Below are 13,815 nucleotides of genomic sequence, written 5' to 3'. Positions count from 1 at the left end.
AATACAGAAGAAAGGAAGAGGAGGAGAGGAGATGGAAAGAAAAAGGAGGAAATCACAGGGGACGGAACACTATGAACACAGAGATCTAATTAGCAAAGCGTCTTCTTGCGTCCTTCTTTCCTCGTCTAACATTTCAATAGCACTTAGTACAAGTACAAGCTTCAAGGATACAGAGGGAAAGTGGAGGTTTTCAGACAACTAATATTAGCTTCAATTCATGCAGCAGAAATTGAAACCTTTCTGAGTTTTGAGCGATTACTTTATGGAGGAATATGACTAACTATCAGCTAGCAAATCAAAAAGCCACACAAACAGCTGATGCCATTAATTAGTTATAGCTAGTCTATATGCAGGGACTCGGCCCTCTGTGTTTGATGACGTCATTATGCTGGGTCTATCTTTAATCCACTGAAGTACTCGTATATATCAGACCTCGTAGAAAGAACAGAGCTCTTATTAAGCAGGGATCCTTAATGGTGAAACAGCCACGTCCGTTTGTGATATTACAACAACAAAGAAGTAATTGCAAACAACGAACACTGTTTTTTTTCCCTCTGACATCATTATACACGCAGTAGAACAGCAGCATGTGTACTGCCAAAAAACTATTCCCACGATGCACAAAGCTCCCCAGCTCTGCTTCGTCAACAAAGCCAGAAGAATAGCATAAGACCAGGGCAATCAGTCTGTACTCTCTCCTCCAGCAGGAACGCCTCTGTTTATGTGGTCTTTCCAGTGGCCATGCCCGCAAGCATGTACGCACATACGCAGACACATACATTACCTCCAGTAGGAAGGGTTCTGTCTCTGTAGTTTTTCCCGTGGCGACACACTGGAAGGTTGCATTCTGCCCTGCATTGACCTCCACATCCCCCAGCCGAGAGAAGTGGGGAACCTTGTCTGTATAGAGAAATAAAGAGAGTGAGAGAGATCCTCTGTGATACTGATGCACTGACAGATCATTACTATCATATTAATACACACTCATGCACACATTAGGAACACAGTCAACACACACAGAGGACGAGGTCATCAGTGCAGCACAGCTCTCCAAGCCTTGCCTGTGGGCTGTGACTTCACGAAGACACTGGCTGCTCGACCAAACTTAGTTTCCCCTCTCAGAGTTCTGCAGTATGTGAGAAGACTTTCCCTCTCTGTGCACAGACATCAGTGCCTGCAGTACAACTGTAGGCATTGCTCTTATGGAAGTACACGTACAGTACACTTATAAGAACAGCTATAAAAAATGTTTTTCGACAGGTGAACATCACTTTAGCGTTATTCTGTGTTCTATCCCCTCCTAACAGTTCAGGTTCACTCTTAGGCAACATTTCTCCCCTAGTAAAGACTGAAGGAAAATGTACACTGATAAACATACAAAAGAAATTCCAAGAAAAACTCAATGTAGAGACTGTGGTGGTACTCCTGTTGTCTCCATAGCCTAGCTCTTCTACCGCCTCACTGTACCAAAGAGCTAGCTAGCTGTAATAACACCTTGTATTGTGTGCTTTGTGTTGCATAGAAATAGAAGAAGCTGGTTAGAACACACTAGTCAAGTAAAGAACCTGTAGATAATTGTGTCTTACAGTATCTGAAATCACAGGGATTTAACTTGATGGATTTACGGTGGCAAGAAAAAGTATGTGAACCCTTTGAAACTACCTGAATTTCTGCATAAATTGGTCATACAATTTGATCTGACCTTCATCTAGGTCACAACAATAGACAAACACAGTCTGCTTAAACTAATAACACACAAACAAGTCTACGTTTTCATGTCTTTATTGAACACACCGTGTAAAAATTCACAGTGCAGGTGGAAAAAGTATGTGAACCCTTGGATTTAATAACTGGTTGACCCTCCTTTGGCAGCAATAACCTTAACCAAACATTTTCTGTAGTTGCGAACCAGACCTGCACAACGGTTAGGAGGAATTTTGGACCATCCCTCTTTACAAAACTGTTTCAGTTCAGCAATATTCTAGGGATGTCTGGTGTGAACTGCTCTCAAGGTCATGCCACAGCATCTCGATCGGGTTGAGCTCAGGACTCTGACTGGGCCACTCCAGAAGGTGTATTTCCTTCTGTGGTAGCCATTCTTGATTTACTTCTGTGTTTTGGGTCGTTGTCCTGTTGCATCACCCAACTTCTTTTGAGCTTCAATTGGCGGACAGATAGCCTAACATTCTCTTACAAAATGTATTGATAAACTTGGGAATTCATTTCCGTCGATGATAGCAAGCTGTCCAGGCCCTGAGGCAGCAAAGCAGCCCCAAACCATGATGCTCCCTCCACCATACTTTACAGTTGGGATGAGGTTTTGATGTTGGTATGCTGTGCCTTTTCTTCTCCACACATAGTGTTGCGTGTTCCTACCAAACAACTCAACTGTAGATTCATCTGTCCACAGAATATTTTGCCAGTAGCGCTGTGGAACATCCAGGTGCACATTTGCAAACTTCAGACGTGCAGCAATGTTTTTTTTGGACAGCATTGGCTTCTTCCGTGGTGTCCTCCCATGAACACCATTCCTGTTTAGTGTTTTGCGTATCGAAGACTAGTCAACAGAGATGTTAGCATGTTCCAGAGATTTCTGTAAGTCTTTAGCTGACACTCTAGGATTCTTCTTAATCTCACTGAGCATTCTGCACTATGCTCTTGCAGTCATCTTTGCAGGACGGCCACTCCCTGGGAGAGTAGCAACAGTGCTGAACTTTCTCCATTTACAGACAATTTGTCTTATCATGGACTGATGAACATCAAGGCTTTTAGAGACACTTTTGTAACCCTTTACAGCTTTAGGCAAGTCAACTATTCCTAATCCTAGGTGTTCTGAGATATCTTTTGTTCGAGGTATGGTTCACATCAGGCAATGCTTCTTGTGAATAGCAAACTCAAATTTTGTGAGTGTTTTTTATAGGGCAGGGCAGCTCTAAACAACATCTCCAATCTCGTCTCATTGATTGGACTCCAGGTTAGCTGACTCCTGACTCCAATTAGCTTTTGGAAAAGTCATTAGCCTTGGGGTTCACATACTTTCCCCAACCTATACTGTGAATGTTTAAATTATGTATTCAATATAGACAAGAAAAATACAATAATGTGTGTGTTATTAGATTAAGCATACTATGTTTGTCTATTGTTGTGACTTAGATGAAAATCAGATCAAATTTGATGACCAATTTATGCAGAAATCCAGGTAAATGTAAAGGGTTCATATACTTTTTCTTGCCACGCACTTGTCAAACTGGAGTTCTTCTAAGATCCTCAAAGATCCTCTAAGAACCTTAGGGTTCTTGGCAATGAAAAACAGCCCCAAAATGTTCTTCAAAAAACTTGAGCAGGTGGGGTTCATCGATGGAACCCCCATTGTTGCTGGAGTTCTTCGGGGAACTTCGCAATTGCAACTGAAAACGCTCGTGCCAAGTTTAAATGCGACAACAGTTAAAAATGTAAGTTGGGTTGATGTTCGGCTCTGAATATGTATCAAAATAATTTATAAAATAATTCTGTGAATAGCTTCCATAACGTTACTATAGCTTTAGTTCAGAAGAATTAATGCAAATATTAGAAAGCCGGGTTAGACCGTTGGCGTTGTATGAGCTACAGTACAGTAACGTCAGCTAGCTAGCTAACGTTCTATCTACGCAGAACTAGGTTTGTATTATTTTCTGAACTATATTCTGCCCCATATATTGTATATAGTTTCCATAAAGCCAACATGACTTTAACGTTAGTTTCCAATCTAGAGCAGTTTTCACTTGTGTGAGAATGAACGTTAGCTTCGTTGACGTTAGCTAGCTAACTAACTAACCAACTAACCAATTAACTAACTAAGGACGGGGACCTGTCCAGAAGAGACGTTACAACAATCTGAATCGTCAATGGAGTGCTTCCTCTTTATATAGCCAGCTACAGCATGCAATACTATTATGAATACTATTATGAATACTATTATGAATACTATTATGAATACTATTATGCCCTTCAGAATCCAAGCACAGTATTGCCACGCAGCAAAATGTTGCGTATAATCTTTCAAGTCAGCCTGATAAAATATTGAACAATGTGGGTACAAAGATAGCTTGAAATGTGATATTAGGCCTGTATGGCAGTACTTTTACTGTATGGCAGTACTGTATTGGCTCGTGCTTTCTCCAATATGTTCTTCTATTTTGCATTCAATTGTATGTCGATGTCATTTATCTTTCAATATTTATTTAATATATATATATTTTATTAGATGCTTGTAAGGCTATTCTTTGACACATTTTCTCTTCCTTTGAAATTCTTATAGGACAGAACATGGACACAATGCAATTGGGATCAAGAAGAAGGTATGGATATGTTGTAGGACAGCTGCATTTGAAGTGTACATTTAACCTACATAGCAGTCCATACAACTGAAATGTATTATCATACAAAAGTGTGAAAATAATATTTTCAGATCTCCTCAGAAATGAATGAAGTCTATGGAATGGATATAGACAAAAAGAGAATTCAAGGACTAACAGAGGTAGAGAGACGAGGCAGGGGTGAGGACATCATCCTGCTATTTCCACAGTCCCTGAAGGACAATACAGAAGAGGTATTTGCTCTTATTCCTTCCCTTTCTCTAATGTATAAAGCTACAGTTGAACATTTGTTATGTTCTTTGTTAATTGTACATGTATGAATCTTTTCTTACTTTTCCCCACTCCTTTATTGCACATCAGCGGAAATCCATTTCAACATGAAATCACGCTGGCCTTTGATGGGGAGAACATCCACGGCCTAGAGGACGTCCTCATGGGACTTGGGGCTCTTCTAGGGCTGTATTTTTTATTTTCAGTTACATTTCCCAAAAATGTCAGAAAAACACTTATATTCTTAAGTTGCTGTGTTCTGGGGATAAGAGAAGTTGGGGTGGTCATAAAGATAGCAAACTTCCTAACCTAACTAAGTGGTTGTTGGGCAAGTGGTTGTTGGACACACACACACTAAAGCAAAACAATCTGTATTTAGCATCAAGTCTACAATATTGTTAGTTTACCTATGATTCATTTTTAATGTATGTTGTTTTTATTGTACATCATTATTTTATTTTTAAAAATTAAATGTAATGAAAAGCACTATACAAAGTAAATGTATAATTTGTTATGGTCTGACATGTCTGCAGAAATCTTGCAATTTTGTTTTGTTTGGTAAATTGTTTTGTAAATATTAATTTACATTTGTGGTGCCACTAAATAAACAATTAATTATTTAAATCAATATTGTTAATATTGTTATTATTATAAAAATATTTGTTTATAATGGAGGAAGGGAGGTAAAAAAAATGAACCCCAAAAGGTTCTTTGAGGAACCATTCGGGTTCCCCCACAGTTTAAATTTGAAGAACCCCTAAAGGATACTCCAGGAGCCTTTACTTTTTAGAGTGCACTGTAACTAACCTGTACGAGGCCCTGTCAAACTTCTTTGAAAGGCTACAATGATCTCAGTGGGTTCTGCCTCAGCTATACAATGGGGAAAAACTCCATAATGGTTCTATCTGTCATCCTTCTATAAAAGCTGGCTATTACATACCTGCAGTCTGCTCTGCTTTAGCCTTAACCCTTCCCTTATGTTGTGGGACAAGTTATTCATCACAAAAATAATATTGAACATGTTTTTTTCACCACGACCCTTCATCTAGTCCTCAAGGTAGGGGTAATAACCTTGAAAATGTAATTTAAAAAATACTCTGTACTTGACCTGCAATTTGACCTTGACCTTTGTTCTAGAGACAATGGTCTTCTGTGCAGTAAAGGTCTAACTATGACTATCACAAGGGATGTAAGTATGTTTTCCCTGTGATGTTCAGAGGCCGAGGGACAGTGATCTGGAGGTTGGCTATAAATTAGCTAAAAATGTAATGTCATAAAATTTGATAATTTGATTGATTTATTACTCCTGTATCAAACATTTGACTTTACATTTTTATCAGTTGGGTCTATCAACTCAGCAAAAACAGTATATAAAATAGGACATCCTCAGCTACTGGAAATACATTGTGGGAGGTTAAAATAATTATATTTATGATTTTGCTGTACTTACTGTAATGGGTCAAATTTACACAGAACATCATCCGTGTATAGCGTTTTGGAATGTAATGGAAGGGTTAAGGTACTTGGGTTATTGCCTACTTGAGATGTTAGATTCAACTTAGTGAAAAACGTTTTAAATCTTTTTATACTATTCTGTCTGGCTAATGCATTACAGTTACGAAATCATTGAAGTACACCCATAATATCTTTCAAAATGTTTCCAGTGATTTACCTTGAGCTGATGCTAGGTCTATACTACGGCAACAATGGTATTCTCTGGTGAGCTTGTAAGTACAGTAGGAACTCAAGAGGAAAAGGCTGTCAGGCTGAAACACTAGTAGCACAGAAACAAAAAGTGGTACTCTTTCAGTGGGGAATGACTTTAAAATAACAGACTGTATTATGACGGTCATTTCCTGAACAAAAAAGAGAGAGAGAGAGAAGATGGGAAAGAGGAGGAGAGGAAGAGAGAGACACTCCTCTGTACACATGACACTCCTATCATGAGTCTCCATGGAAACGGAGACTCTTTTTTTTCTCTTTGGCTCCAATAAGCGCAGGGAGGGACGAGCTGCAGCTGAATTGATTTCTGCACGTAGTTGGTAGTCTTTCAGCAAACACACACACAATCCCAGCCTTGGCACTAATGTTTAATGGAGAATCCATATAGTTTCATGGGCATATGTTAAACCTTTAAAACACACCAAGGAGTAAGAACGGTAAGTAAGGTTTCACACCACATAATGGCCCCTATCTGTTTAGTAGGTTATTATGCAGGTAAGTCACATTCTTATATCCAAAGGAAAACTTCAATTTGACAGCGATTTCATTTGACCGTAACACGTGTTTGGAATAATGAGGGTGACTCTGGAGAAAATAACAGAAATGTCAAGCGTGTTGTAATGTGAATATAAGAGAGACTCGATTTGTATCTCCTGCGGGCCAAACAAGTTATTTCCGCTGCCTTAGGGGGCATCGTGCCAGCTTGGAGTGCGTGTGTGTTTAAGAGGTTCCGTGGAGGGCCAGGCAGCCGCAGCATCTGCTAATGAGATTGTTGATTATTTAATAGGGACGGCGGGGGCCAGGGAGGTGCCATCTGCATCAGGGCCAAGAGACATACCCATCATACACACACATTATTCACACACAGAGGGCCCTGGCAACCACTCCAAATCAGCAAGGGGTCGAAAATCACATGGAAATGCGAACTTTCAGGTGACAGAGGCTAAGTGTTAAAAGTTTAAGATGAGCTGAGCTTATCACTGGTTGTTTTGAAGAGGGTCAGAGAGAGAGAGCGAGAGAAAGAGAGAAAAAAAAACTGGCTGTTTTTTGTTGTTGTTTGTTTTAAGTTGTTTTTTTGTTTTTTTTATCAGGCAGTAAAAGCTGTCTGAATTTCATGAGCTCATAAACGCCCTCCATTATCATACATTAACATTTCCTCCTGGCCTGCAGTTTCTGCTTTTCACTGAGGATTATCCCTTTACAGAGAGCCAAGACAGGGGCCATCTTGGCTCGAGACCAACCGCTAGCGTTCATTACAGATCTGGCTGGCTTAATGTTCCCTAAAGTCTACAGGGGTCAGTGGTTGTCAGTGGAAACTGACATGGCCTCAGCACCACTCCTATACACTCTGTCACACATTGTCAGCACAGCTGCGGGCTCTCTGTCTGTATGTCTGCATACCAAATTGCATCCTACAGTGGTTCTTCCTTTAAAAGTTGCGTCGTACTGCAGCACAGCTTGCGGGCAGAATTCTATGGCACATTATTTAAGTGTCAGCCATTGTTGCCATTAATGCTAGTTAGCACTAGTTTGACCACCAGAGGGCATATTTGAAAAGCATTTGACTGTTTTTAATATTGGCTGTACTAGATAATTGAAAACCTTTTTTTGTAAAAACATAGTATATGTGATTGATTTTAAGAAATGTAGCTTAATTAATTTGATTAATATTATGGTGATTCTATTCCAAGAAAAAACTCATGGTTTCCGTTAGGAAAATATGGCTCTGTACAATGTGACCGGTCAAGTGACTGCAAGTGAGAGCAAAATAATCCTAACATTTCCACACCCTAATTGTAGTCTAACCAATACCCAAACAGTGAAAATAAAAATCTCATTGATTTATCAAGACCAGTCCCCATGCTTGTCTCAGAGCAGCGTGAAACGGTGTTGAAATAGTTGACTACATGCGGGTAGGCTATTGCTTCAAATCCTATTATAACAGTTGGAGGACTTTGGGTGTTCCAGTAAGCAACAATTTGTTGCCTTCATTAGCCTACTTTATTCCAATATTTCTGTCATTCAGTGATATTTATTCACATAGTAATTCATTATGGATCCATCCAGATAATGGTTAGAAAACAATGCATTTGGTGGACTCGGTAGTTCAAGAAGAGTTATATTTACCAAATAGACTAAAGTAAAAAATAATAATATAAAGTCACACAATAAGAATAACGAGGCTATTTGCAGGGGGTACCGGTATTGAGTCAGTGCGCAGGGGTACAGGTTAGTTGAGGTAATTTTACATGTAGGTAGGGGTGAAGTGACCACGCATAGATAATAAACAACGAGTAGCAGCAGTGTACAAAAGGGAGGGGGGAGGGGTCAACGTAAATAGTCCGGTGGCAATTTTAATAATTGTTCAGCAGTCTTATGGCTTGGAGGTAGAAGCTGTTGAGGAGACTTTTGGTCCTAGTCTTGGCGCTCTTGTCCCGCTTGCCGTGTGGTAGCAGAGAAAACAGTCTATAACTTCGGTGACTGGAGTCTCTGACAATTTTATGGGCTTTCCTCTGACACGCCTATTATATACAGTGGGGAGAACAAGTATTTGATACACTGCCGATTTTGCAGGTTTTCCTACTTACAAAGCATGTAGAGGTCTGTAATTTTTATCATAGGTACACTTCAACTGTGAGAGACGGAACCTAAAACAAAAATCCAGAAAATCACATTGTATGATTTTTAAGTAATTCCTTTGCATTTTATTGCATGACATAAGTATTTGATACATCAGAAAAGCAGAACTTAATATTTGGTACAGAAACCTTTGTTTGCAATTACAGAGATCATACATTTCCTGTAGTTCTTGACCAGGTTTGCACACACTGCAGCAGGGATTTTGGCCTACTCCTCCATACAGACCTTCTCCAGATCCTTCAGGTTTCGGGGCTGTCGCTGGGCAATACGGACTTTCAGCTCCCTCCAAAGATTTTCTATTGGGTTCAGGTCTGGAGACTGGCTAGACCACTCCAGGACCTTGAGATGCTTCTTACGGAGCCACTCCTTAGTTTCCCTGGCTGTGTGTTTCGGGTCGTTGTCATGCTGGAAGACCCAGCCACGACCCATCTTCAATGCTCTTACTGAGGGAAGGAGGTTGTTGGCCAAGATCTCGCGATACATGGCCCCATCCATCCTCCCCTCAATACGGTGCAGTCGTCCTGTCCCCTTTGCAGAAAAGCAGCCCCAAAGAATGATGTTTCCACCTCCATGCTTCACGGTTGGGATGGGTTCTTGGGGTTGTACTCATCCTTCTTCTTCCTCCAAACACAGCGAGTGGAGTTTAGACCAAAAAGTTATATTTTTGTCTCATCAGACCACATGACCTTCTCCCATTCCTCCTCTGGATCATCCAGATGGTCATTGGCAAACTTCAGACGGGCCTGGACATGCGCTGGCTTGAGCAAGGGGACCTTGCGTGCGCTGCAGGATTTTAATCCATGACGGCGTAGTGTGTTACTAATGGTTTTCTTTGAGACTGTGGCCCCAGCTCTCTTCAGGTCATTGACCAGGTCCTGCCGTGTAGTTCTGGGCTGATCCCTCACCTTCCTCATGATCATTGATGCCCCACGAGGTGATATCTTGCATGGAGCCCCAGTCCGAGGGTGATTGACCGTCATCTTGAACTTCTTCCATTTTCTAATAATTGCGCCAACAGTTGTTGCCTTCTCACCAAGCTGCTTGCCTATTGTCCTGTAGCTCGTCCCAGCCTTGTGCAGGTCTACAATTTTATCCCTGATGTCCTTACACAGCTCTCTGGTCTTGGCCATTGTGGAGAGGTTGGAGTCTGTTTGATTGAGCGTGTGGACAGGTGTCTTTTATACAGGTAACGAGTTCAAACAGGTGCAGTTAATACAGGTAATGAGTGGAGAACAGGAGGGCTTCTTAAAGAAAAACTAACAGGTCTGTGAGAGTCGGAATTCTTACTGGTTGGTAGGTGATCAAATACTTATGTCATGCAATAAAATGCAAATTAATTACTTAAAAATCATACAATGTGATTTTCTGGATTTTTGTTTTAGATTCCGTCTCTCACAGTTGAAGTTTACCTATGATAAAAATTACAGACCTCTACATGCTTTGTAAGTAGGAAAACCTGCAAAATCGGCAGTGTATCAAATACTTGTTCTCCCCACTGTAGATCCTGGACGACAGGGAAGTTTGGCCCCAGTGATGTACTGGGCCGTATGCACTACCCTCTGTAGCGCCTTACGATCAGATGCCGAGCAGTTGCCATTCCCCGGCAGTGATGCAACCGGTCAGGATGCTCTAAATGGAGAAGCTGTAAAACCTTTTGAGGATCTGGGGACCCATGCCAAATGTTTTCAGTCTCCTGACGGGGAAAAGGTTTTGTCATGCATTCTTTACTACTGTCTTGGTATGTTTGGTATGTTGGTGATGTGGACACCAAGGAACTTGAAACTCTCGACCCGCTCCACTACAGCCCCCTCGATGTTAATGGGGGCCTGTTAGGCCCGCCTTTTCCTGTAGTCCACGATCAGCTCCTTTGTCTTGCTCACATTAAGGGAGAGGTTGTTGTCCTGGCACCATACAACCAAATCTCTGACCTCCTCCCTATAGGCCATCTCATCGTTGTCGGTGATCAGGCCTAGCAATGACACAATGCCACCATCTACCACTAATGGTCGCGGCAAAGGTTTGTAACTTTTAAAGCATGAACCACTTTATATAGTGTATTACTTTTGACCAGGGAACTGATCAATCAAAAGTAATGCAATTTGTAGGGAATAGGGTGCCGTTTGGGATACAGTCCTTGACCTGCGCCTGCTCTCCTGTAGAGGTAATAGTTATGGGGACAGCAGGTGAGTGTCTGAGGAGAATAATGGCCAGGTAGCCTGTAGAAGCATATGTATGTTTGCAGGGAGGGGCTGCACTGAAGGAGGGAGGTTTTACTGGGGAAATATCCCAAAGGAAAACCATGGTGTGTCAGACTGCTGTGAGTGCTGCTGTGGGAGAGACAGAGGGTCCGCTATAAAGGCATTTAGTCAGGTTTATAGAAGGAAGGGGGTTGTGGGGGTGTTTGCACTGAGGGCTGACGGGGGTGGGGGGTTACACTAAGGGAGGGGGGTTAGCTATAATGGGGAAATCTCTCAGAGTGTCACCATGTGTCATTATGGTCCAGCTAGAGACCTCAGACTACTGCTGCTCTCGTCACGCCTTTGTGAAGAGGAAGAAAAACAACATGCGACGAGAGGCCCTTCACCTGCTGCCCGCTCTTGTCTTGGAACAGTGTGTGTGTGTGTGTGTGTGCGTGCGTGCGTGCGTGCGTGCGTGCGTGCGTGCGTGCGTGCGTGCGTGTTTCCAGGATCAGTATATTAGCTCTGGGAGAGTGGGCTCGTCTTGGTGACGGGGAGAGCGGAGCGACTAGCCGAGCCGTCAGGAAGATAAAGGTCACCAGCTCGCTGTCTGGTCGACCGGGACAAAAGGAGTGGCGCTGTGCAGCCATGAACCATGGGAAATCAGACAGGTGTCCACATGCCAAAAGCCTCTCAGAACCGTCTCTGGCTTTGAGAACAGTGCCTTTTCCACCGCCGATTACTGTACAGGCCTTTGTCTGTCCGTCTGTCCGTCCACCCACGCACCCATCACAGTCCTGAGACTTGGTCTGTCCACCTCCTAGCGCCCAGACACATATTGTCCCATTTCTTTGTAAAAGGTCACTGCCTCTGTTCTGAAGTACATTGGTACATTAGTACTTTGGTGCCTTGGTGCATTGATGCGGTGCGTAGTTGATAGATTGGTATAGTGGTGCACTGGGTTTGGTATGTTGGTGTGTTGGGGCGGTGTTCTCTGGGCTGATGTACATTGGGACGTTGGGGCTGTAGTGTGGTGGGTAGCTACTTACAGCAGGGGTAGTTGAGCAGCAGGATGTCGTCAATGGCAATGTAGCCTCGCCGTTCTGCCGAGACAGATGCTTCAAACACCACCTGAGGACAGACAACAGAGAGATGAGAGGAGAACGGCACAGACAATGGAGAGATGAGGAGGAGGGAAGAAAGGATTCCACGTTACGCAACACAGAAAGAGAAAGGACTGGAGGCAGAGAGAGTGAAGTCCTAATCAAACAGCTTGTCTTTGAATCCACGGGGGCCTGTCTGGTGGCAAATCCCACTACTCAAACATCCATAGTTTAGCATAGCCTCGTTTCACACAGTCATCTCTCCCTCTCGCTCTTTCAAACAGCCATCTTTCTCTCTCTCTTCATCAGAGAACACACACAGAACATGGGACCCACAGGAGTCATTGAGCGCTGCCCAAATCTCTACTCACTCATCTAAATGAATCCAGCGTCACGCAGAGAAACCAAAGTGAATCGCAGATCCCTCCCACAGGGAACCAAAGGGAATCTGGACCACTGACAAATCATTACTGCCACAATAACCCATATCGTTTACTGAGGGACAGTTTACTATTTTACCGCAGAGGCACAATGAATACATAAACACTGCAGTCCATGCAGATGGGGTTTACTGCATTCATAGATTCCAGACTTCAAATAGCACTTCACTTTCAAGTCATTTAGCCGGGCTTGATTGAGCTTTCCTGTCACATTGGACCCAATGGAAAAGTCACTGACAGCCACACAGTGTAAAGCTCTGCAAATGATCCTAAAAGCTCACCACAGACAATAATATGTTAGCTATGACTGAAACCAGCAGACTATGAAAGGTCAGATTCCAATATCACGCACTCCAACGAGTCTGGGGGCATCCCAAATGGCACCCTATTCCTTATATAGCAGCCCCAGTGTGTCTCTGTGTTGACCAACACATCAGGCTCTAAGTGCCTGTTCTGGACCGACAGCACCACACAAGGCCTCCTCAGATGGACACATGCCACGCTTCCCTGTCTGCTAATTTATTAGTATTCTTCATTCTTATGCGTGGGCGCTTAGAGAAGTCATTACGATTACCTTCTCCATTCATCAGGCACTGACACACCCCGACGAGCACGCACTGGGGCTGACCCCATAGGCTGTTGGTCAACTGAGATTTCTTTAGTCGAGCAGTAGCAAAAATTGTTCAATGTTTTAAAAATCGTGGTGTACAAGACAGCTGTCTGATTCACGCCTCTGAGTGGACTGATCTATTGTGGAGGCAGTGGGGATGGCACAGTCCTGCAGTCTAAGGTATGTGCTACTGAAATTGTATATGGTTATATTATGTAAGAACAATGGTGCAACACAAATAAAACTAATATTTTATAACAAATGCACTTTCTCCCGCGTTGGATAGTGGTTGCTGTGTGCGGCTCTGAAACACAATGTGCTGTTGAATCGCCGCCTTTTCCTGACCATGTTGCTAGAGTTAAGAGAGGAGAAAACAGCCCTTGACTTATTGTCTAAGAAAAGTGAGGAGAGAGGAAACCCCAACTTAAATAGGTCTATAATCAATAGCCTAACTGTTAAATGTGCCTGTCTTTATAAATCATCATTATATCTACAGAA

At 42.5% G+C, this 13,815-nt stretch overlaps 1 protein-coding gene across 7 annotated transcripts in view; it reads right to left on the bottom strand.

Annotated features, from left to right (window-relative positions):
• The window catches only part of LOC139558427 (receptor-type tyrosine-protein phosphatase U-like), a 291,923-nt gene that overhangs the window by 103,940 nt on the left and 174,168 nt on the right, over positions 1-13,815 (bottom strand). For all 7 annotated transcript variants that reach the window (XM_071373548.1, XM_071373551.1, XM_071373553.1 and 4 more), the window contains exons 4-5: positions 12,214-12,295; positions 785-900 (exon numbers count right to left, since the gene is read on the bottom strand). In XM_071373548.1, coding sequence (XP_071229649.1) covers positions 785-900; positions 12,214-12,295 — 198 coding nt within the window. The remainder of the gene's footprint in view (positions 1-784; positions 901-12,213; positions 12,296-13,815) is intronic.

The sequence above is a fragment of the Salvelinus alpinus genome, chromosome 29 (assembly GCF_045679555.1).
Source record: "Salvelinus alpinus chromosome 29, SLU_Salpinus.1, whole genome shotgun sequence".
Classification (NCBI taxonomy): domain Eukaryota; kingdom Metazoa; phylum Chordata; class Actinopteri; order Salmoniformes; family Salmonidae; genus Salvelinus; species Salvelinus alpinus.
The sequence above is the reverse complement of the archived record's forward strand: the minus strand, read 5'-3'. Positions and strand labels throughout refer to the sequence as shown.